The sequence below is a fragment of the Bufo gargarizans genome, chromosome 7 (assembly GCF_014858855.1).
Source record: "Bufo gargarizans isolate SCDJY-AF-19 chromosome 7, ASM1485885v1, whole genome shotgun sequence".
Taxonomy (NCBI): domain Eukaryota; kingdom Metazoa; phylum Chordata; class Amphibia; order Anura; family Bufonidae; genus Bufo; species Bufo gargarizans.
Window position 1 is genome coordinate 153,793,019 of NC_058086.1, and position 21,760 is coordinate 153,814,778.

Sequence of the window (21,760 nt, forward strand, 5' to 3'; positions counted from 1 at the left end):
AGCCAAGGTAGCGTGCACCTGCGTTCTCAAATTTACTTATTATGGAGGTGCTGGTTCGTTTGTTTTTCTTCCCTAGGGTTTTTAGAGCAACAAGGTGGGTTGTGAAACCCAAATGGACTAAGTTGCCTTCCACCAGGATACAAAACATCACTTGAACGAGGCATGGATCCATGAGGATTTTCCCACTACTCCGATTGAGGCCAATAAGTAGATCTGCCCTTGCTAACAGTGCCCCATCACACCACTGCCGCTGTATGCTTACCTTCCATTATGTTCTGCACCGTGTGGCTACTACTGCTGCCACCCTCATACCACTGAAACTGTCTTTCTGGCTGCCTACCATCATGTTCCATACCATATAGCTGCTACTGCTGTCTGCCTGCCTATGTTTATGTTTTGTACTGTATGGATGGTGCTGCTGCTGCCAACACTATTCCCTGCTGCTAATCCCCTATTGTCACTTCCATTACTGCTAAACAGTTGCAATTTCTACTGCCACACACATCTACTGCAACACATATCTACTGCCTTGATTGTTCCATGTTGTGCTGCTACATCTGCTGCTACTATTGCAACCACACGCCACTATTACCATACTCTTCCCACAGCCACTAATGAATGCTGCTCCCAATTAAAAGGCAGAGTTTTTCCAGGCTTGTTCAGAACATGCACTCATTCTTATGACAAAAAATATTTGTTCATGTATAAATACGGGCAAGCATTCTGCCCCCATTAATGCATAATTTTTAGATACTTTTGCAGAACAAGCCAGTCTTTCTTCTGACATTAACATGTGAGCGGCATAAACAACAGGGATTTGCAACAGTTGAGGCCTAATTTTTGGATGCTTGGTCCCAACAAGTCACTGTCATTTTCCCATAACACTGTGTGGGTTTAAACACCATTTGCTCCCAATAAAGGACAATTTTTGGAAGCTTTATAATATGATAAAGCATAAAAGATGCGATGGTGTGGTGTGATTTTAAATGTTTTTTGTTAACACAAGCACGCGTTTACCCACAACTATGTATGTCAGTGTCACTATTTCTATTGCTCTCATTGCATTCAAGAGCTTGGGCGGGGAGAAAGAGCAAATATTTGCAAAAAATGAACAAAAAGAAATAGTCACAAACTTACCTGTCTGGGCTCCAGCGGCGAGATCTCCAGCCTTGAAGCAATTGCTCTTGGAGAGATGCACTGCTAAGCCATGCTCCCTGGTGATACGACAGCATCCTTAGCAACAGGATGGAATACTCTTTCTCCCCACAGCGGGCGTTTGCTGGTGGAGTCTAGCAGTGGGATGATTACTCAGCTGTTCTGCTCTTGTGTGCTAGTGCATGACCTATCAGGTTCTAATCCTGGGACTTGGTGTTCTATTTAAACCCCTTCCTGGCCATATACCAGTGCCAGTAATAGTTTTTGGGGGGCTCACTAGCTCGGTTCCGAGTTCTTGGATTCATTTGGATTTGTTTGTGCTTTTGACTTTGGCTTGTCTTTTGACCACTCTCTGTCTCACTTGATTTCTACTGTGCATCCCGTCTGATATTTAATCTTGGCTTGTCTTTTGACCACTCTCTGTCTATCATTTTGTACTGCGTTGTCTGCCTGGTTCTGACACATTTTCGTATGACTATATCTGTGTGTTGTCTTTGTATCTTGGTGTCTGTCTCTGCACTTTAGTAGCAAAGGGGTTGTCTACCAGTTGCGGTATTGCTGCCTGGGGCTTCAAGTTCAAGTAGCTAGGTAAAGTAGGCTGGGTTCCAGGTCAGGGCTCTCTGTACATGTCTGTCCCTACCTACAGGCATTACAGAAATAACATATTTCCATAAAAAATCTGAGTATCTGAGTCCTAGGAGATTGGAGGGTGGTATATACCAATTTTAAGGGGAAATTGGAGCAATTAGTGTAGAATCAATGTATCCAGTAATTGATAAAAAAATAAAAAATTGCTGAATCGGAAACTAATTTCAAGAAATTCCTCGCTGAGGAAAGAGACAATGGTTAATGTCTTCAATTGTGGTAATCTTGGGTAGTTACTGTATCCATGGTGGTCTATACCATAAATTTGGTTACTGCCAGGATCTATGGATAGGGCAGAAAAAAAGGAATAAAGCCATAAAGAATATAGGGGTTGTGCCAAGTTTAAAAGTTATAGCTAATTTATTGCTGGACGTCAAACAGCTGGGACCCCATCTGATCCAGAGAATGGGGGTGCCGTTCCCCCCGATCTGATGGAGTGCAATTTTCAGTGCATTCATAGAAAATGGAGTATGCCTGACCTGCCACTCCATCAGATTGGAGAATGCGACTCCCCTTCTCAGGACTGATAGGAGTCTCAGTGGTTGGACTCTCATTAAAACCTTTAATGAGAGAAAGAACTGTAGATTTACCAACATTTAAAATAGATAGCATATTAATGGAGATAAGGCTGCTGCTGACTGAATGAGATGAATCTGTAAAATAAATGGTGGAAGAATTAATCTACAGTGTTGATCCAGAGGAACGCAAAAAACCCCAATGAGGCAGATGCCAAGTAAATTTACGGATCAACGTCCCATTTCCAGAACTCTCGTTCTCATAACCAGCAATATTTTAACGTTCTCTAAAATAAGTTGGGTGGGAGGTGAAATAATGTGTGAAAATTTTATTTTACTGAAAGAGTAGCAGATGCGTGGAACAAACATCTAGCAGATGTGGTTGGAAAATCAATACTAAGTGAATGTATACATGCCAGAGATAAACCTGGATCTGTCTTGTAAAATGAAAGCAAATAAGGACATTGTTCTGCCGTAATTTTTTTGCGTATAACACTTTACCCTAATAAGTTTCTAGCCATATTCACAGCACAGGTTGGGAGGGGGTGTTGTTCATTGACTTCAACCTCACATTAGATTTTCTTATTTTGACAGCTGGAAAGCACTGCCTCAAGTCTTTCACCGGCTCAATGTTTGAATGGCACCGTTTTCATTGACAGCACGGTGGGCAATGAAACTTTCTTTCTGGTAACTTGGCAAACTGCGGCACCAAATATTAATTTGGAAGATCCAAAAGGGATGATATATACTGCGTCACAATTTGTCAGTGACTCCACTTCTAAATCATCAAGGCTTGCCATCCCAGGAACAGCAGAGGTAACACTTTCCCATTTCTCATTTCAAAGTAATCAATTGTATTTCAACTAAAATAGTATTACAACAAATATTAAGGGGGACATTATTAAGACTGGTGTTTTCCAGGCGAGTCTTAAGTCCCTCTGCGTTGCTGGAGGAAGCGCCAAAGTTATGTGGGGGCACAGTCCTCTACATAAGTTTGGATCTTGCTCCAGCAGGCCGTGCCACAGACTTAAATCTACAACAGCTCCCTAGCTGGCATAGATATAGCCATTTAAGTTGCAGTTTTTGTCGCACACAATTTTGTGGCAAAATTGCTAACACCACTTTTCTGAAGTAGCAAGAAAAAGGGCGTGGGTAGGGAAGCGGGCGGGCAGGCAGGCCTAGCTCATTGATAATTTTCTATGCCAGTTTTTGCTGTGGAAGTGGTTTAAATCTAAGCCAGCAAGGGAGCTGGTGTAGATTTAAGTCTGTCACATAGCCTGCTGGAGGAAGCGCCAAACCTATGTAGAAGCTTGTGTCTCTACATAACTTTAGCGCTTCCTCCAGCAGTGCAGAGGGACTTAAGACCGGCATGGAAAGTTTAACATGTCTCCATTTCTTATATTATCTTTTAGCAGTTATTGTTCTATTTTTCTGGTAAAAAGCTCCAAATCCTCTTTATAAAAATACAGTTAAATGATAAAACTCAGTCTGCCTGCAGTCATCAATAGGATAAGCCTAGTAGCTCGCAGGCAGCATGCGGCCCCCAGAGCCAAGGCTTGCGGCCCCCGTCCTCCTGGACAGAAACACAGCTGATCGTGAGATCAGCTGTGTTTCTACCAGCAGCGCCGCACGATGGATCATTACAGCTCCTGCTCCCGCACTGTAGCAGGACCAGGTCTGCTCCCGGCTGTCAGTGACAGCGGGGGAGCTGAGGAGAAGGCAGAAGCAGTGTATCAGCGCTTCTGCCTTCCCCTCAGGCGAGTGGCGTGCTGTGCAGGGTAGACCTAGCTTGGGGACAGGAGTGCAGAGCTGCAGGGTGAGGAGACCCTGATCAGCTCTGCTTGTGTACAATGCCCCCACAGCAGGCTGGTTTCCCCTGTAACTGGGGCTCCTTTAGATGCCCCAGTTACAGTGGAAATAGTGCAAAAAAAAAGTATGTGTCCACAAAATCTTTCAGTGACCTCTTGGGGACTAATTATGTGGCAAAAAAAAAAAAATATATATATATATATATATATATATATATATATATATATATAAATAAGTTAAAAAATGTGAAAAAAATATAATAAAACACAAATAAAATAAAAAAAAGAAATAAAATATGATGTGGCAAAAAAATTGAAAATTATGAAAAAATACAAAAATGAAATACAAATAAAAGAAAAAAGTAAAAGGAAAAATTGCTAAATAAAAGTGTCCCCTAACAGTCTTTTTATAATCCTTTGGGGGACACATTATGTGGCAAAAATATATTTAAAAAAAATAGAAAAATAAAAATAAGAAAAATAAAAAACAAATAAAATAAAAAAATAAGTGCAAAATAGTGGAGTGTTCATTGTCCCCAACAGTCTTTTTACTAGATCTTGGGGGACATATTTTGTGGCAAAAATATATTTAAATAATAATTAATAAATTATAAAAAATAATAATACAATAAAATATTAATAAAATACAAATAAAAGCAAAAAATAAAAAGGAAAAAGTGAAAAATTAACTAAAATTGTCAGTGTTCCTTAGAGGTCTTTTTATGTCCTCATGGAGGATATTATTTGTAGCACAAATATATAAAAAAATAAGTTAAAAAATATAAAAAATAATAAAATACATTACATCAACCAAAACCGTGGCCATTATCGCCCCATTCACTATGAAGCTATACGTATTATATAACAAAACAACCGACACAAAATAGGGAACTATTTATAATAATTCATTTTGGTGACAGTTTGCATATTTAAAGAATAAGGAGCTATAGTTTGAAAAAAAATATACCTTTTAAAAATGCTTTGTACATTTTCCCCAAATAAAACTAAAAAAAAAATTGTAAGGGCCTATGTGTCAAGTGAATATTTTGGTATTCCCAACATATAAAAAAGTTACAACCGTTCGAACCATCACGTGCGCTCAATCACAAAAAAAAAGTGTCTGTTCAGGCCTAGTTATTAAAGTGTTAACCAATAAGTGCTTTCCCCACTAGTAAGGGAAAATGCTTACTGGTTATTGCATGGCGTCTGTAACTAGCAGGAGGTGGTAATAACCATCCTCTTATTTGGGGCCCCTTGAAATTGAGCGATGTGACAATGCGGCCCTCAGACCAAAAAAGGTTGTGCACCCCTGGTATAGACTGTATGCATTAAGATCCTTTTCTCTCCCTTGTGGCGGCTGCAGGCAGTCAATAAATTTCAGGTCAGTTCTATTTCTTTGCTGTAGATTTGGAAATGTATATAAGAGAAACAGAGTTCTAATAAATATATATATATATATATATATATATATATGACACTAATAGCAGATTGGTGGTAGTGGGGGGGGGGGGTTCAACTCCAGGCACCACTGCCTATCAGCTGTTTGAAGAGACCGCAGCGATCATACAATGTAATTACAGCTCAGCCATTCCCGTTCACTTCAATGGGACAACTCCCTCCTATTCAATTGATTCACTCCATATGTGGGCATATGGACAACATAGGGGGGGTTCCTGCTCAGAACCTTCACTATGAGCCACAGCAGGCTGTGGTGAACATAGCTTTGGCCGCTTATTACATGGGCAACCATTCATGCGAGTGGCCCCTACGTATCAAACAAAAAGAGGTGGTAGGACAGCACCACTTACTTGAATGCATTCAAGAGGCTTTGCGGCGGTGCTCGTGACGTCAGGTCCCGGCCTCATAGACCCCACAGATACCAGAAAAAATGAAGAAGGTCACGGCACTCCAAAGGCTATTCAGTGTTTTTATTACACCACAAAATCAGCAGCAACGTTTCGACAATAGTCTTTTTCAAGCTTGAAAAAGACTATTGTCGAAACGTTGCTGCTGATTTTGTGGTGTAATAAAAACACTGAATAGCCTTTGGAGTGCCGTGACCTTCTTCATTTTTTCTGGCCCCTACGTATGTCATACTATATTGCCCACTGCTGCAGCAATTGCAATGGAAAAAATTAGCTAACAGCTACTTCTACTATTTAAATGTACCTGTTTGAATATTTATATTTTTGTTGTGGTAATTGTGAAAAATTTGATTATGACAAGGCTTTCCTTATCTTTTAGAATGGACCCTGGATTTACAGTCTTTGCAATTCACGTAGTTCCGTTGAGGTTTTAGGTTTAGTTGTAAATTCTAAAGCTTCAGATGCAAATGTTCCTCCAATCGTTGTAAATGCTCATATGAACCAAGACACAAACCAGTTTCCCAACCCTATGGTTATCTATGCATCAGTAAGTCAAGGACTGATGCCTGTCACTGGAGCAAAGGTTACTGCAATGATTGAACCTGTCAGTGGAGCAATAGTGACCCTAGAACTTCTGGACAACGGAGCAGGTTAGTATATGTGTTTACCAAGTGTTGTTATCATGGCCCGTTGTTATTTGTAATGGATGTTCATCTTCAGATGAATATGCATACTGTACTTATACAGTCCTGATCAAAAGTTTAAGACCACTTAAAAAATGGCAAAAAAACATATTTAGCATGGCTGGATCTTAACAAGGTTCCAAGTCGAGCTTCAACATGCAACAAGAAGAAATGGGAGCGAGACAAAACATTTTTTGAGCATTCAATTTAATGAAAACAGCGGATAAACTGAAACAGGCTGTTTTTCAGCTGATCAAAAGTTTAGGACCACACCTAAAAAAAAAAAATAAACCCCCCAAAACAGAAATCCAACTTCCAAACATGAACTCAGTAATGAGTAGCTCCGCCGTTATTGTTTATCACTTCCAAAATTCCTTTCGGCATGCTTGATGCAAGCGTTTCCATGAGGTGAGTGGGAACATTTCTCCAAGTGGTGAAGACGGCCGCATGAAGGCCATCTACTGTTTGGAACTGTTGTCCATTTTTGTAAACTTCCCTTGCCATCCATCCCCAAAGGTTCTCAATTGGATTTAGATCAGGGGAACATGCAGGATGGGCCAAAAGAGTGGTGTTATTCTCCTGGAAGAAGTCCCTTCTCCTGCGGGCATTGTGTACTGTAGCACTGTCCTGTTGAAAAACCCAGTCGTTACCACACAGACGAGGGCCCTCAGTCATGAGGAATGCTCTCTGCAACATCTGGACATAGCCAGCGGCCGTTTGACGCCCCTGCACTTCCTGAAGCTCCATTATTCCACTGGAGGAAAAAGCACCCCAGACCATTATGGCACCCGCTCCACAGGTGGGATCTGCTTGTTATGCCAGTAACGTTGGAAACCATCAGGACCAACAAGGTTAAATTTTTTCTCATCAGAGAATAAAACTTTCTTCCACCTTTGAATCCCCCATGTTTGGTGCTCTCTTGCAAAGTCCAAATGAGCAGTTCTGTGGGGTTCAAGGAGACGAGGTCTTTGAAGACGTTTTTTGTTTTTGAAGCCCTTCAGTCTCAGGTGCCGTCTGATGGTTATGGGGCTGCAGTCAGCACCAGTAAGGGCCTTAATTTGGGTCGAGGATCGTCCAGTGTCTTGACGGACAGCCAATTGGATCCTCGGGTTCAGTGCTGATTAAATTTCTTTGGGTCTTCCACTTGACTTTTTTATTCCATAACCCTCAGGATCATTTAAGAAATTCCAAATGACTGTCTTACTGCATCCCACCTCAGCAGCGATGGCACGCTGTGAGAGACCCTGCTTATGCAGTTCAACAACCCGACCACGTTCAAAAAGGGAGAGTTTTTTTGCCTTTGCCATAACAATGTGTGACTACCTGACAGAAAATGACAATGAATCGACATCTTCGCACAGATTTGGCCTTTTAAAGGCATGTGGTCCTAAAATTTTGATCAGCTGAAAACCAGCCTGTTTCAGTTTAATCGTTATTTTTAATTAATTGAATGCTCAAAAAATGTTTTGTCTCATTCTCATTTCTTCTTGTTGCATATTGAAGCTCTACTTGGAAACTTGTTAAGATCCAACAATGTAAAATATGTTTTTTTGCCATTTTTCAAGTGGTCTTAAACTTTTGATCAGGACTGTACTATTGTGCTAATACTTCTATATCATAAGACTGTACAGTTTCATATATATATATATATATATATATATATATATATATATAAATGAGGTGGTGTTTAACTGTATCTTTGGGACCAAAGTAATCATTTGCAGCTATGGTATTTAAAATTTAACTGTAAGTCCACCACTTAGGACCATGACCTTGTAATCTTAATACTGTGCTCTATGAGTACCCAGACCTATTGACTACTTTCAGACTGGAGTTCTATAGGGACTACCAGAGAAAATTACTGTGAGATCTAACTCGCAGTTCTATACAGAACATGAGCCTATCCACTTTTACTTACATGGCGAACCTACAGTATACTGTTATAATAACATACTCAAATGTTAAATAAAGGTTATTTGTGAAGTAATAAGAAAGACCCTAACCGCAATTGTTACTTCTAAAATCATCTTAAAATATGGTTGTCTTCTGCTGGAACTTTAGTGCCTTAATATTCACTGTATATTTTCTCCAGTCTCTTTTAACTGTGCCTATGGAACACACAGTTGGTTTGTAACAAACTCCCCACAATTCACATGTTTTTCCTCTCACACTCTTTGAACTTGCTGACCCTTGCAGAAACCTTGTCTTCAACATTCTGACATTGCTGCCCCTGCCGGGGGACCTCACTTCTCCCATGCCCCTAGACCTTATGACAGACATGGTGGAGGAGAAGGCATACTACTTTCTCCACAGTGCACATTTCAGGTCATTCCCCCTGTACCCTCTCTCATATTACCCTCTTTTAAAGTCCATACTATCAGACTCTTCCGCCCATTCCCTCTGCGAGTTGCAGTTGTCTATCGTCCCCCAGGCTCCCCGACCGATTCATGAATCACCAACTCTTATTATGGGCGATTTTAATATCCCTATTGATGATCCTATCTCCCAATCAGACTCTCACTTTCTCTCTATAACCTCCTCACAACTTATGTCCTCTGCCACGCATGAACAGGGAAATACACTTCATCTAGTATTCTTCCGTTACTGCTTAGCCTCAAACTTTATTAACTCATCCTTCCCACTTTCTGACCACAATCTTCTTTCTTTTACTATTAAGACTTCTCACTCTTCTCACAACAATCCTACTTTTCACACTTATAGAAACCTACGCACCATTAACTGCCAGGAACTCATTGACACCCTATAGTTAGCTCTTACCCTAATGTTTTCCCTCTACTGTCCAGACCTGGCTGCCAATCTTTACAACCATACCCTCAAAACCATCCTAGATAAAGCAGCTTTAATATCATTCCGACTCTCCCAACACAGAACACAGCAACCCCGGCACACACCTGAAACACTTTTTCTCCAGCAGTTTTCCAGATGTGCAGAACGCTTATGGAGAAAATCATGAATATCAGCAGACTTCCTCCATTATAAATTCATGTTTAAAACATACAATTCAGCCCACAATATTGCCAAACAGAAGTACTTCACCTCTCTCATCTCATAACTCTCAACCCAAAATTACCCTTTTCATTCCCTTCTAAGCCCTAAAGTTTAAGAACCTGTCACTGACCTCTGCATTGATGACATAGTCACTTACTTCAGAGATAAGATTGGCAATATCTGGAAGGAAATAATCTCCCAGTCCCCAACAAATTTAAATCCTACTCCCTTCCACTTCAATATTCTCTCTCTCCTCTTTTGAACTTATAACAGATGATTAAGTCTCCAGGCTGCTCTCTTCTTCTCGACCCATGCCCTGCAGCAGTGATCCTATTCCCTAACATCTTCTTCAGTTCCTCTCCCCAGCTATCACCACTCACCTTATTAAAATATTTAACCTCACTCTTCTGGTACAGTATCTTTGCATCCTCTGTTAAACATTCTGTTATAACTCCAGTACTACTGGTACAGTATCTTTGCATCCTCTTTTAAACATTCTGTTATAACTTCAGTAATATAAAAAACCTTCCCTTCATCTCTAAACTCCTTGAACATCTCATCCACTCTCACTTAGTAAGCTATCTCTCTTCTTGACCTCTTACAACCTGCCTTTCCACTCTACAGAAACTGTCCTTACTAAAGTGTTTAATGATCTCCTGACAGAAAAAAAGAGAATGGTGACTATTCTGTACTGATTATTCTGGATTTCTCTGCAGCATTTGATACAGTACACCACAAACTCCTCCTCACCATGCTCCACTCAATTGGTTTTAAGGACACTGGGCTCTCCTGGTTCTCTTCATACCTCTCTGGCTACTCCTTTAGTGTATTACTTGCTGGCTACTTTTACCCTTCCTCTTGATGTCCCTCAGGGTTCAGTCCTAGGTCCTCTACTCTTCTCTCTACACAGCCCCCATCATACAGACTATCAGTAAATTTGGCTTTCAGTTCCATCTCTATGCTAACAACACCCAACTATACACTTCATCCCCTGACATTACCCCTGCTTTACTCCAAAACACCAGTAATTGTCTGGCAGCTGTCTCTAACATCATGTCCTCTCTGTATCAAAAATGGAACTTCTTGTCTTTCCCCCATCTATTAACCCACCTAAACGAAATATTTCAATTTCAGTCTGGGGCACTATCATAACTCCTGGGCAGCACACCTGCTGTCTTGGTGCCATGTTTGACTTGGATATTTCCCTTGTTCCCAATAATCAATCACTTACTCGCTCTTGTTGTCTGCACCCCAAAAATATCTTCAGAATCCTCCCTTTTCTTACGGTGGAAATGGCCAAAAGTCTTGTTGTTGCTTTAAATTTATTATTGTCTTGACTACTGTAACTCATTACTAATTGGTCTCCCTCTTACTAAACTCTCCCCCTTCAGTCTGTCCTAAATGCTGCAGCCAGGCTCATCTATTTATCCACCCACTATACTGATGATACTAGTCTGTGCCAGTCACTTCACTGGTTGCCCATCCACCACAGAATACAGTTCAAACTTCTCACTGTCACCCACAAAACGCTCCACATTGCTGCACTTCCATACATCGAATGTGTCGGCAGATCAGAACCATTTGGCCCATCTAGTCTGCCCAATATACTAAATATTATGGATAGCCCCTGGCCCTATCTTATATGAAGGATGGCCTTAAGCCTATCCCATGCATGCTTAAACTCCTCCACTGTATTTGCAGCTGCCACTTCTGAAGGAAGGCTATTCCATGCATCCACTACTCTCAAAGTAAAGTAATACTTCCTGATATTACTTTTAAACCTTTGCCCCTCTAATTTAAAACTATGTCCTCTTGTAGCAGTTTTTCTTCTTTTAAATATTCTCTCCTCTTTTACCTTGTTGATTCCCTTTATGTATTTAAAAGTTCCTATCATATCCCCTCTGTCTCATCTTTCTTCCAAGCTATACATGTTAAGGTCCTTTAATCTTTCCTGGTAAGTTTTATCCTGCAATCCATGTACCAGTTTAGTAGCTCTTCTCTGAACTCTCTCCAAAGTATCAATATCCTTCTGGAGATGGTCTCCAGTACTGAGCACAATACTCCAAATGAGGTCTCACTAATGCTCTGTAGAGCGGCATGAGCACCTCCCTCTTTCTACTGCTAATTCCTCTCCCTATACACCCAAGCATTCTGCTAGCATTTCCTGCTGCTCTATGACATTGTCTGCCTACCTTTAAGTCTTCTGAAATAATGATCCCTAAAGACCTTTCCTCAGATACTGAGGTTAGGACTGTATCACTGATTTTTTATTCTGCTCTTGGGTTTTTACGTCCCAGGTGCATTATCCTGCACTTATCAACATTAAATTTTAGTTGCCAGATTTTTGACCATTCCTCTAGTTTTCCTAAGTCCTTTTCCATTTGGTGTATCCCTCCAGGAACATCAACCCTGTTACAAATCTTTGTGTCATCAGCAAAAAGACACACCTTACCATTGAGGCCTTCTGCAATTTCACTGATAAAGATATTAAACAATATGGGTCCCAGAACAGATCCCTGAGGTACCCCACTGGTAACAAGACCTTGGTCTGAATATATTCCATTGACTACAACCCTCTGTTGCCTGTCCTTCAGCCACTGCCTAATCAATTCAACAATATGGGAGTCCAAGCCCAAAGACTGCACTTTATTGATAAGCCTTCTATGTGGGACAGTATCAAAAGCCTTACTAAAGTCTAGATAAGGGATGTCTACTGAACCTCCTCCATCTATTATTTTAGTCACCCAATCAAAAAAATCAATAAGATTAGTTTGACATGATCTCCCTCAAGTAAACCTGTGCTGTTTTTCATCTTTCAATCCATGGGATTTTAGATATTCCACAATCCTCTCCTTAAGTATGGTTTCCATTAATTTCCCCACTATTGATGTCAGGCTTACTGGCCTATAGTTGCCTGATTCCTCCCTACTACCTTTCTTGTGAATAGCCACAACATTTGCTAATTTCCAATCTTCTGGGACGACTCCTGTTGCCAGTGATTGGTTAAATACATCTGTTAATGGTTTTGCTAGTTCACCGCTGAGCTCTTTTAATAGCTTTGGGTGTATCCCATCAGGCCCCTGTGACTTATTTGTATTAATTTTAGACAGTTGACTTAGAACCTCTTCCTCTGTAAAGACACATGCATCAAAAGATTCATTAGTCTTCTTTCCTAACTGAGGTCCTTCTGCTTAATTTTCCTTTGTAAAAACTGAACAGAAGTATTCATTGAGGCAGTCAGCTAGTTCTTTATCTTCTTCCATATAAGTTCCTTATTTTGTTTTTAATTTGGTAATTCCTTGTTTTAGTTTCCTTTTTTCATTTATGTATCTGAAGAATGCCTTATCGCCTTTTTTCCCTGACTGACCTAATTTCTCTTCTGTCTGTGCTTTAGAAGCTCTTATAACTTGTTTGGCATCTCTCTGCCTAATCTTATAAATTTGCCTGTCATCCCCATTTTTTTTTTTATAATTCCTAAATGCTTTCTTTTTGTTTTTAATGATTTTGGCCACTTCTGCTGAGTACCACAGTGGTCTCTTCCTTTTTTTTGCTTTTACTGACAAGCCTAATGCAATTTTCTGTTGCCTTCAATAGTGCCACTTTTAAGTAGTCCCATTTCTCTAGGACTCCAATAAAATTGTTCCAGTCTGATAAGGGACTCGTATACCACTAATCTAATTTTAGAAAAGTCAGTTTTTATAAAATCTAAAACTTTTGTTTTTGTGTGGTGTGACTCAGTCACTGTACTTATAGTAAACCACACTGACTGGTGATCACTAGATCCCAAGCTTTCCCCTACAGTAATATCAGATACCAAATTCCCATTTGTGAATACTAAATCTAAAATGGCCTCCTTCCGGGTTGGCTCCTCCACTACTTGCTGTAGAGATAATCCCAGTAGGGTATTTAGAATATCTGTACTCCTGGCAGAACTAGCTATTTTGGTTTTCCAGTTTACATCTGGAAGATTGAAATCTCCCATAATGATAACTTCCCCCATCAATGTCATTTTAGCTATTTCCTCAACTAGTAGATCATCTAATTATTTGACTTGGCTAGGTGGTCTATATATCACACCTACACGAGTTACCTTATGATTATCAAGCTGCAAGGTAACCCAAACTGACTATAAATTGTTCTCGCTAACTTGTATCAAATTAGATTTTATGCTATCTTTCACATACTCCACCCCTCAACCCATCTCCTCCCTCATTTCCATATACCACCCTACTCGTGCTCTCCGTTCTGTTAGGGATTCAAGATTAAAATCCTCCAAAATTCGTACTTCTCACTCCTGTCTTCGAGACTTTTCTCGAGCTGCACCTACTCTCTGGGATGATCGCCCCGGAATATCAGGTCAATTTCCAATATCCCCACCTTCAAATGTGTCTTAAAAACACATCTTTTCAGTCAGGCTTATCAAGCTTCCTAAACTGACTGTTCCCCTTGTAACCCTCCCCCCCCCAACACCTCAGACCTGAACTTGATCTTCTAACTGCCCCACACCTGAAACAGATCTGCCTACACCACTGCTTTCAGTACAAAAATGGCTTGACTACTATATATCACAATCAACTACCTCTTGTGTCCCCCCCACTTTCTCATAGATTGTAAACTTTTACAAGCAGCGCTCTCACTCCTAGTGGTTTAGGTGTATATTAGCCACTTACATTGTGATGTCTTTTCTTTTGTACATGAACCCTCTGAATTTGTAAAGTGTTGCAGAATATGGTGACACTATATAAATAAATATAATTATTAGTAGAGGTCCATGTCAGAGTTTACTACAAAGGGCCAGTCTAACCTTGATACCAATATGCCTGAAGATAATAGTGACTAGTAAGTGGTGGCAGTCTGATGGCATTTTGCAAACACTTGAAAAACACTTTGCAACAAATGTTCAACAAATTACTTGAACAGTTGCTTAACAACAATTTCACCTTATGTATAGAAATCCTTTACTGGGACAAAAAGGACCATGCTCCCACTACTAGTTCCTCAGAAAGGCACGTTGCAACCAAGAAGACTTTCCCCCGCACCACTAAGTGTCCCACACCAAACAGTTAGCGTCCTAGTCATTTGTACAGAGACATTTCTTAAGGTAGAATCTCTTTCACACACACATACTGGAACAGCACCGAACAGTAAGTCCACCTAATTGAGCATGCCAAAGAAATTTAATTTCTTGTCACTTTTGCAACTCGGTCACAAGATTACATGCACCTTCTCAGCTTGCAGGCAGGGGTAGACTGGCCATGGACACTACAGGGAACTTTCCATGTGGACGGATGCCCAGGGAGATGCCTGAGCCCTCTTCACGGCTGCCAGGCAGGTAGAGAACTATCTGATGCTCTTAGCATTAATTAATGCTAGGAACATCAGGTACTTATGCATCTTGCCAACATCCACAGGTGTCCTCCTGAACTCCTTAGGACGGTGATACAGTTGAATACTGTAGTGAAGGCAGCAGTATTTTGCGCTGCACTGTGCTATTTGCTTTTGCTGGGGCAGTATTTTGTGTCACTACAGTATTGTAGTCCCTGCCTACTTCTGTTGTCTCTGCCTACTTGTGTTGGCCCTTATTCTGTCAATTTGGACCTGCCTACAACATGGGGCAGTAGGAGGATTCAATAGCAAATACTCTGCCTATGGTTTAGTCACCTGCTAAAAAGGACAATAGGGTGTAATAGATTTCTTTTAATCACAAGTTAATTTGTACATCTTGAGCAACTGATTTGGTTACATTAAGTACATTATGAATAAGCTGTGAAATTTAAGGGGACTGTCCATGATTTGTATTTTACATTTCTTGGGGACATGTCAACATTAAGAACAGTCACTGACTACAGCAGCATAGGTGACCTCGTCCATGTGGAAGTTGATAGGTAGCGACCAAAAGTATAGTGAAAGCAGCCCAGGAGCCAGAACGGAGAGGTAGAGAGAAGGTAAGTAGAGATTTCTTCACAGGTACAGCTGGGTGGGTAGGGAGGTAAGTTATAAAAATCCTTGACAATCCCTTTAAAGGTAAAAACAGTACAATAGATTTCATGTATCCTGTAGGGAATATGGTAAGTATAGAGTGCTCCTAACTATAAATAATATCACAGATAATAATTCTTCCATTTCCATTGTTGCACAGCTCACCTGTATATGGAATATAGAATGTGATTACTTATTTCTACACACTGGATACTGTGTTAAGAGCAGGGGTGCACCACCAATGAGGTGAGGTGAGGCGAGGCGATTGCCTCAGGCAGCAGTGGGTAGAGGGGGGTAGCAGAAGGGCCATGGGCAAAGAGCGCTTCCATTGTGGAAACATTCATCTCTACATATTCAACTGCATCGCTGTATTCACGACAGCATAGAGCTCAGGCACAGACTAGAAGAGGTCTGTGTCTTGCACTGCATTGCCGATAGCAGAATGGAGGTAAGTATTTGAGTTTATTATTTTTATTTGACAGCATGGTGTTGGGCCACAATGGAGTGGGGGGGTCATTATTTTGTAACTGGAGAAAGCACTATGAGGACATTGAGGCTGTAAAAAGCAGCATTTTTGTACTGGCACACATTATAAGGGGGCCACTGTGGGGAAATTCGTTGTACTGGCAGCACTAAAAGGGGGTAATTTTTTGTACTGACACACATTATAAGGGAGCATTTTTGGTACTGGCACATAAGGGGGAATTTTTTGTACTTAGTGCACATTGTAAGGGATCATTTTTTAGTATCGGAACACATAAGAGGTTGTTTTTGAACTGGCAAACATTATAAGGGGTAATTTTTTGGGGGAAATTCATTGTACTGGCAGCACTAAAAGGGGGTCATTTTTTGTACTGACAAACATTATAAGGGAGCATTTTTTGTACTGGCACATAAGAAAGAAATCGTTTTGGCGGTCTGGTCTGAATGGAGAAGATAAAGAAATAGAACGTCTACATCAGAGAACACATCACTGGATGTAAGAAGTATGTGGCGCTGTATTACCCTGCATGTTTTGTAGCTCTGTATGTAATGTTTTCCAAGTATGTTGTTAACAGTAGGGATGGAGGGGTTTGGTTAAGAAATTGGCATTGGTGGTGGTGGGGGCGGGGGTGGCGCCATTTCAGTTTTTGCCTCAGGTAGACGAAAGGCTAGGTGCATCCCTGGTTAAGAGCACTGATATTTCTCATCTTTGATAGTTTCTTTGAGAATGGGCTTTTCAAATAATATAAAAGCTCAAATTATATTTAAAGAGGTTATCTGGGGATAGACATTTATGAGCCGATCCTTAGGATAGGTCATCAATTTCAGATCTGCTGCAGTCCAACACCCAGGATCCCCACCTATAAGCTTTTAGAAGAGGCTGGGTGCTCTGTGAATGCTGTGACCATTTCTGAGGCCAGTGACATCACCGTACATTGCTCACGTGGCCTAATTGCAGCTCAGCTCTATTCAAATCAATGAGGCTGAGCTGCTATACCAAGCACTTGCACTGGGTAATATACAGCGCTCTGCTTGAAAAGCTGCCAGGAGCCCACGGTGCTGAGAGCTCTGGTGATCACAACAGCTCCCTGAAATAGCTGGTGGTGGTGCTAGAACTGGGACCCTGGGGAGAGGTCATCGTTATCTTTTCCAGGATAACCCCTTTAAGATTAATAATAATTTGATTTCAACAGATTTTCTTACATTAGTAACAATGGGAATAGAAACATCCTTAGAACCAAGATGCAAACAAATGCAAGTAAATATCTTCATAATCTTTTTTTCAGGTCCTGATATTATAAAAAATGATGGAATATATTCAAAATATTTCACGCAATTCTCAGCAAATGGAAGATATGGTTTAAAAGTACGAGTTGAAAACAATGCTAAGGGCAAAAGTCGATTGGTCCTCCCCAAGAACCGCGCTCTCTATGTTCCAGGATATATAATAAATGGTAAGAGAGATTTGAGACAATTTATTAACATAGAAATTAGAAAATTATTCCTCAACAATTTAGGCATCTACAGTGCACGCCAGGCAACCATTTAGAAGATGTGCTTTCAGTTATAGAGAGCATTTAATCTTATAGAAATTTGTACAAAGCTATCATTGATCTTTCTTGACTGGGTTTGGCACCGAGAAGCTGATAGGATCCATAGGGTCATGGTGCTCTGCTTTGTTTGTAATAGTTATAGTTATTGCAGCACATTGTTTGTCAGGTATATTCTTCTCTTGTTTAGAACTCCATTTTCACTTTGACATCCTGCAGTGCCATCAACGGCAGCACATACGACATTCTATTGACACAGTCCACATGTCATTACCTGGAGAATGCAAATGAAACCATCTCCATGTACACCCAAATGATTCAATTATCCTTTAATTTCCATATTAGTTGAAATAAAACAGATCTCTTGCTGGAAATCTCTTTGTAGGCACTGCGGTCATGAATCCTCCACGCCCTGAAATTGCAGATGAAGATCTTAATGTTGGAGAATTCAGCAGAACAGCTTCAGGAGGATCTTTTCTGGTATCTAATGTGCCCTCAGGTGGTCCTCCTTCTCAGCAAGATCTCTATAAACCTGATAGAATAAGTGATTTAGAGGCAAAAATTGATAATGATATGATTGTGTTATCTTGGACTGCCACTGGTGATGATCTGGACCAGGGGAATGGTGAGTAATATGTTTATTAATCCCTTTCGACATCTGTACAGCAGAATTTCCAGGGTGTGAATGGAGTGGAATGAGCCAGGTCAACCACTTAATGTGTAATGGTTGTGTTATTCAGCTGACACCCGTCTGCAATAGCCAGAATCTGATATAAATCTCTGTCATCCCATTGGTCCCTTGTTACAAGAGATTGTCATGGCAGCCAGAAACCTAGTGAAAGACCCAAGTCTGTCATCCTAGTAGTCAGGAACAAGGCGCCATACATTAAAACCAATCATATTATAAAGTCCCTTAGTGGGTCTAAAAAAAAGTATAAAAAGGTTTTAAAAATGTTTAAAATAATTAAAAAAATTAAGTGCACAGAATTCCCTTTTCCTATTTCTTAAATAATAACATAAACAAAACAAAAACATAATTTGCATTGCCACATCCATAAAAGTCTAAACTATTAAAATACTCTGATGAGCAAAAGGGTAACAATGTTTAGAACTTTTGACTTTCAGGCTCCATATCTCACCATCCACTACAGCTTCAAATGTGAGACTATCATCATTTTATAGACAATCATCTTGGCTATCTCATACATAAATTGGACTTGCAACTATTTAGTATATTATTAGTTTTGCAGATTTGTTGCATACTTGAGCCAATACTTCTGATGACGATATTGAAGTTCAGGCTTCTTCAACTTTTTTTCTGGCCAGAATTCCAGACTTGTTTAATGCGCATTGCACAGTGCTTGCACGGACATCTGTGATCTCACTATTATGAAGCATATGTTTTGCTTGTTGGGTTTTGTTGTGCCAGAACTGATAGACCTTGTGATGAGCCGATATGTTGACTCCGATCGTTTGCCTGGATGTCCACCTCTTGGCTTTGAAATGGATGGACAAACTTCATTTTCATATTCTTCCAATTGTCCAATCCAATTTATGTATGAGATAGCCAAGATGATTGTCACATTTGAAGCTGTAGTGCATGGTGAGATATGGAGCCTGAAAGTCAAAAGTTCAAAACATTGTTGTAGTGTATGCCATAAAACAATAGTGAAGTTTTTTCACTATTCCACCAAACAAAAAACATTTTTAACAGATTCTCAAAACAATGTATGGTGCAAGAAATCTTACAATTAAAAAATAAAAACAGAAACAAAACCTCACTAAGTTACAGATGTAGCAGGGGTAATACACACTCTTAACTCAAAGTTCTTAACTCATTGCGTTATCCTAAAACAAAAGCCATTGAAAAGCAATTGCTTAGCGCATTTAGTTGCATTTAGTTTGTACACAAACATAGATGAGGATACTTTACGGTAAGAGCAGTGAGACTATGGAACTCTCTGCCTGAGGAGGTGGTGATGGTCAGTACAATAAAGGAATTCAAGAGGGGCCTGGATGTATTTCTGGAGTGTAATAATATTACAGGCTATAGCTACTAGAGAGGGGTCGTTGATCCAGGGAGTTATTCTGATTGTCTCATTGGAGTCGGGAAGGAATTTTTTATTCCCCTAAAATGGGGAAAATTGGCTTCTACCTCACGTGTTTTTTTTTTTTTTGCCTTCCTCTGGATCAACTTGCAGGATGACAGGCCAAACTGGATGGACAAATATCTTTTTTTGGCCTCATGTACCATGTTACTAGTTTAGATAACATGTCTTATAAAGCATGTGGGTTAACCCTGCTACATCCGTATGCTGATGGAAAAAAACATGATTGGCTTCTGAAAAACTACAACGGAAAAACAAATATTATCTGTATCAAGTAATTAAATATTACACTTGCACTTACACTTACACTCTAATATACAAAATGTATATTAGAGATAGCAATTTCCTCAAAAAAGTTGTGTATGACACTCTGAGGTCTCCTAGGACTGTGTCCAGCCAGTTCCCAGCATATTAATGCTAAGACAGAATCAGAAATACCAAAGTGACAGCAACATAAATGATGATGGGTAAACAGATGGTAAGCAGCTGGTTTGAAAACACACTGGGCTTTAAGTTAAAAAAGAACCAAAAAAGCCTTCCCTTTTTTCTAAACTGTAAAATGCTGCCATTTTGAGCGATTTGTGTGGGACAAATCCCCAAAGTTTGGGATTTATAATGAATTCAATTTGTGCTCATCTTTAATATATATATATATATATATATATATATATATATATATATATATATATTTTGTATATATTTTTAGCAATGCAAGAGGTAGCAACACGATGGCAAACAAAAAGTTGAGGGTGTCAACCAGCTTGATGTTGATCCAGAGTCCCAATAGATACAGAATAACCAACCTCCAATTCATTTTTTTTTGGACAACTGAACCAAAAATCACCCAGGGCCAACATATTTAGGGATTTGCATTCTGCCCCTTTTTACAACCCAACATCTCATCCTCAAATCAGACAAAACATAATGCCCTTGAATCAAATAGATCACAAAATTAAAGGAGTTGTCCAGTAATTAAATTAAATGTGGTAGCAGTATGTAATGTAAATGACTCCACTATATGATATGAATTACATATTTCACTCTGTTCTCCAGCTTCAAGCTATGACCTAAGAATGAGCACCAACCCCAGTGACCTCAGAACCAATTTTACTGGATCAGCACCTGTCAACATTGCCGCTCTTACTCCCTTACCTGCCGGATCCAGAGAAACATTCTCATTTGTGCCTCAAAATGTTGTTATAAAAAATGGCCCTGTCCTTTCTTTGCTTTAGTTGCTGTTGATAAAGTCGCTCAACAATCAGATGTATCAAACATAGCCCAGGCCGCTCTCCTCATCCCCCCGACACCAGCTCCTACAACTGAATCCACTACAACCAAACTGACCACTACTGAATCCACTACAACCAAACTGACTACACCATTGACAAAACCTGTTAATCCTCCTTCTAATGACAGCTCTGATGGACTGAACGTAACAGAAATTACACTGATAGTGTGCGCAGCTGTTATTGCCATCTGTATCATTATAAGTATTACTGTCTGCATTGTCAGCTGTCAAAGAAGGAAACGTAATCCAGAAGTGAGAGTATGAAACGGAAAACTACCTCTCTTTGTATGTTAAAATGTAAATTTCATTGTATTGTATAAATATTACAGGTGAGGTGCAAAGCATTTTGTAGAATGCCTAAAATGTCAAGGAAAAATATTTTTAATACATTCCTTAGGTATGATAGAATGTCTAGCTTCTCTCAAGGCATTGTATAAAAATGAGCAAACTGAAGCCTAAAACCTGTATAAATTGTATACATCTGTGCTCATTTCCTAATCTCAATAAAAGACAAATGATACAATGTTAGCTTTCAGAAATAGTTTCATCGTACTATTTTCTTAGCTCTCAGTTGTAATCTGTGTTTCAGAGGTTTCAATTTGTCAATAAATCAGAATACTTTTATTTAGTTGATACCTCATATACCAGTTAAAGCGGGTTCTCTCTTGTGTC

At 39.8% G+C, this 21,760-nt stretch overlaps 1 protein-coding gene across 1 annotated transcript in view; it reads left to right on the forward strand.

Annotated features, from left to right (window-relative positions):
- Positions 1-21,352, forward strand: part of LOC122943767 (calcium-activated chloride channel regulator 1-like) — a 66,295-nt gene extending 44,943 nt beyond the window's left edge. Inside the window, 6 exon segments of the mRNA XM_044301784.1 lie at positions 2,910-3,131; positions 6,368-6,638; positions 17,429-17,596; positions 18,078-18,317; positions 20,854-21,018; positions 21,021-21,352. Of these exon segments, the coding sequence (XP_044157719.1) occupies positions 2,910-3,131; positions 6,368-6,638; positions 17,429-17,596; positions 18,078-18,317; positions 20,854-21,018; positions 21,021-21,352 (1,398 nt within the window).
- The last annotated feature ends 408 nt before the right edge of the window (positions 21,353-21,760 follow it).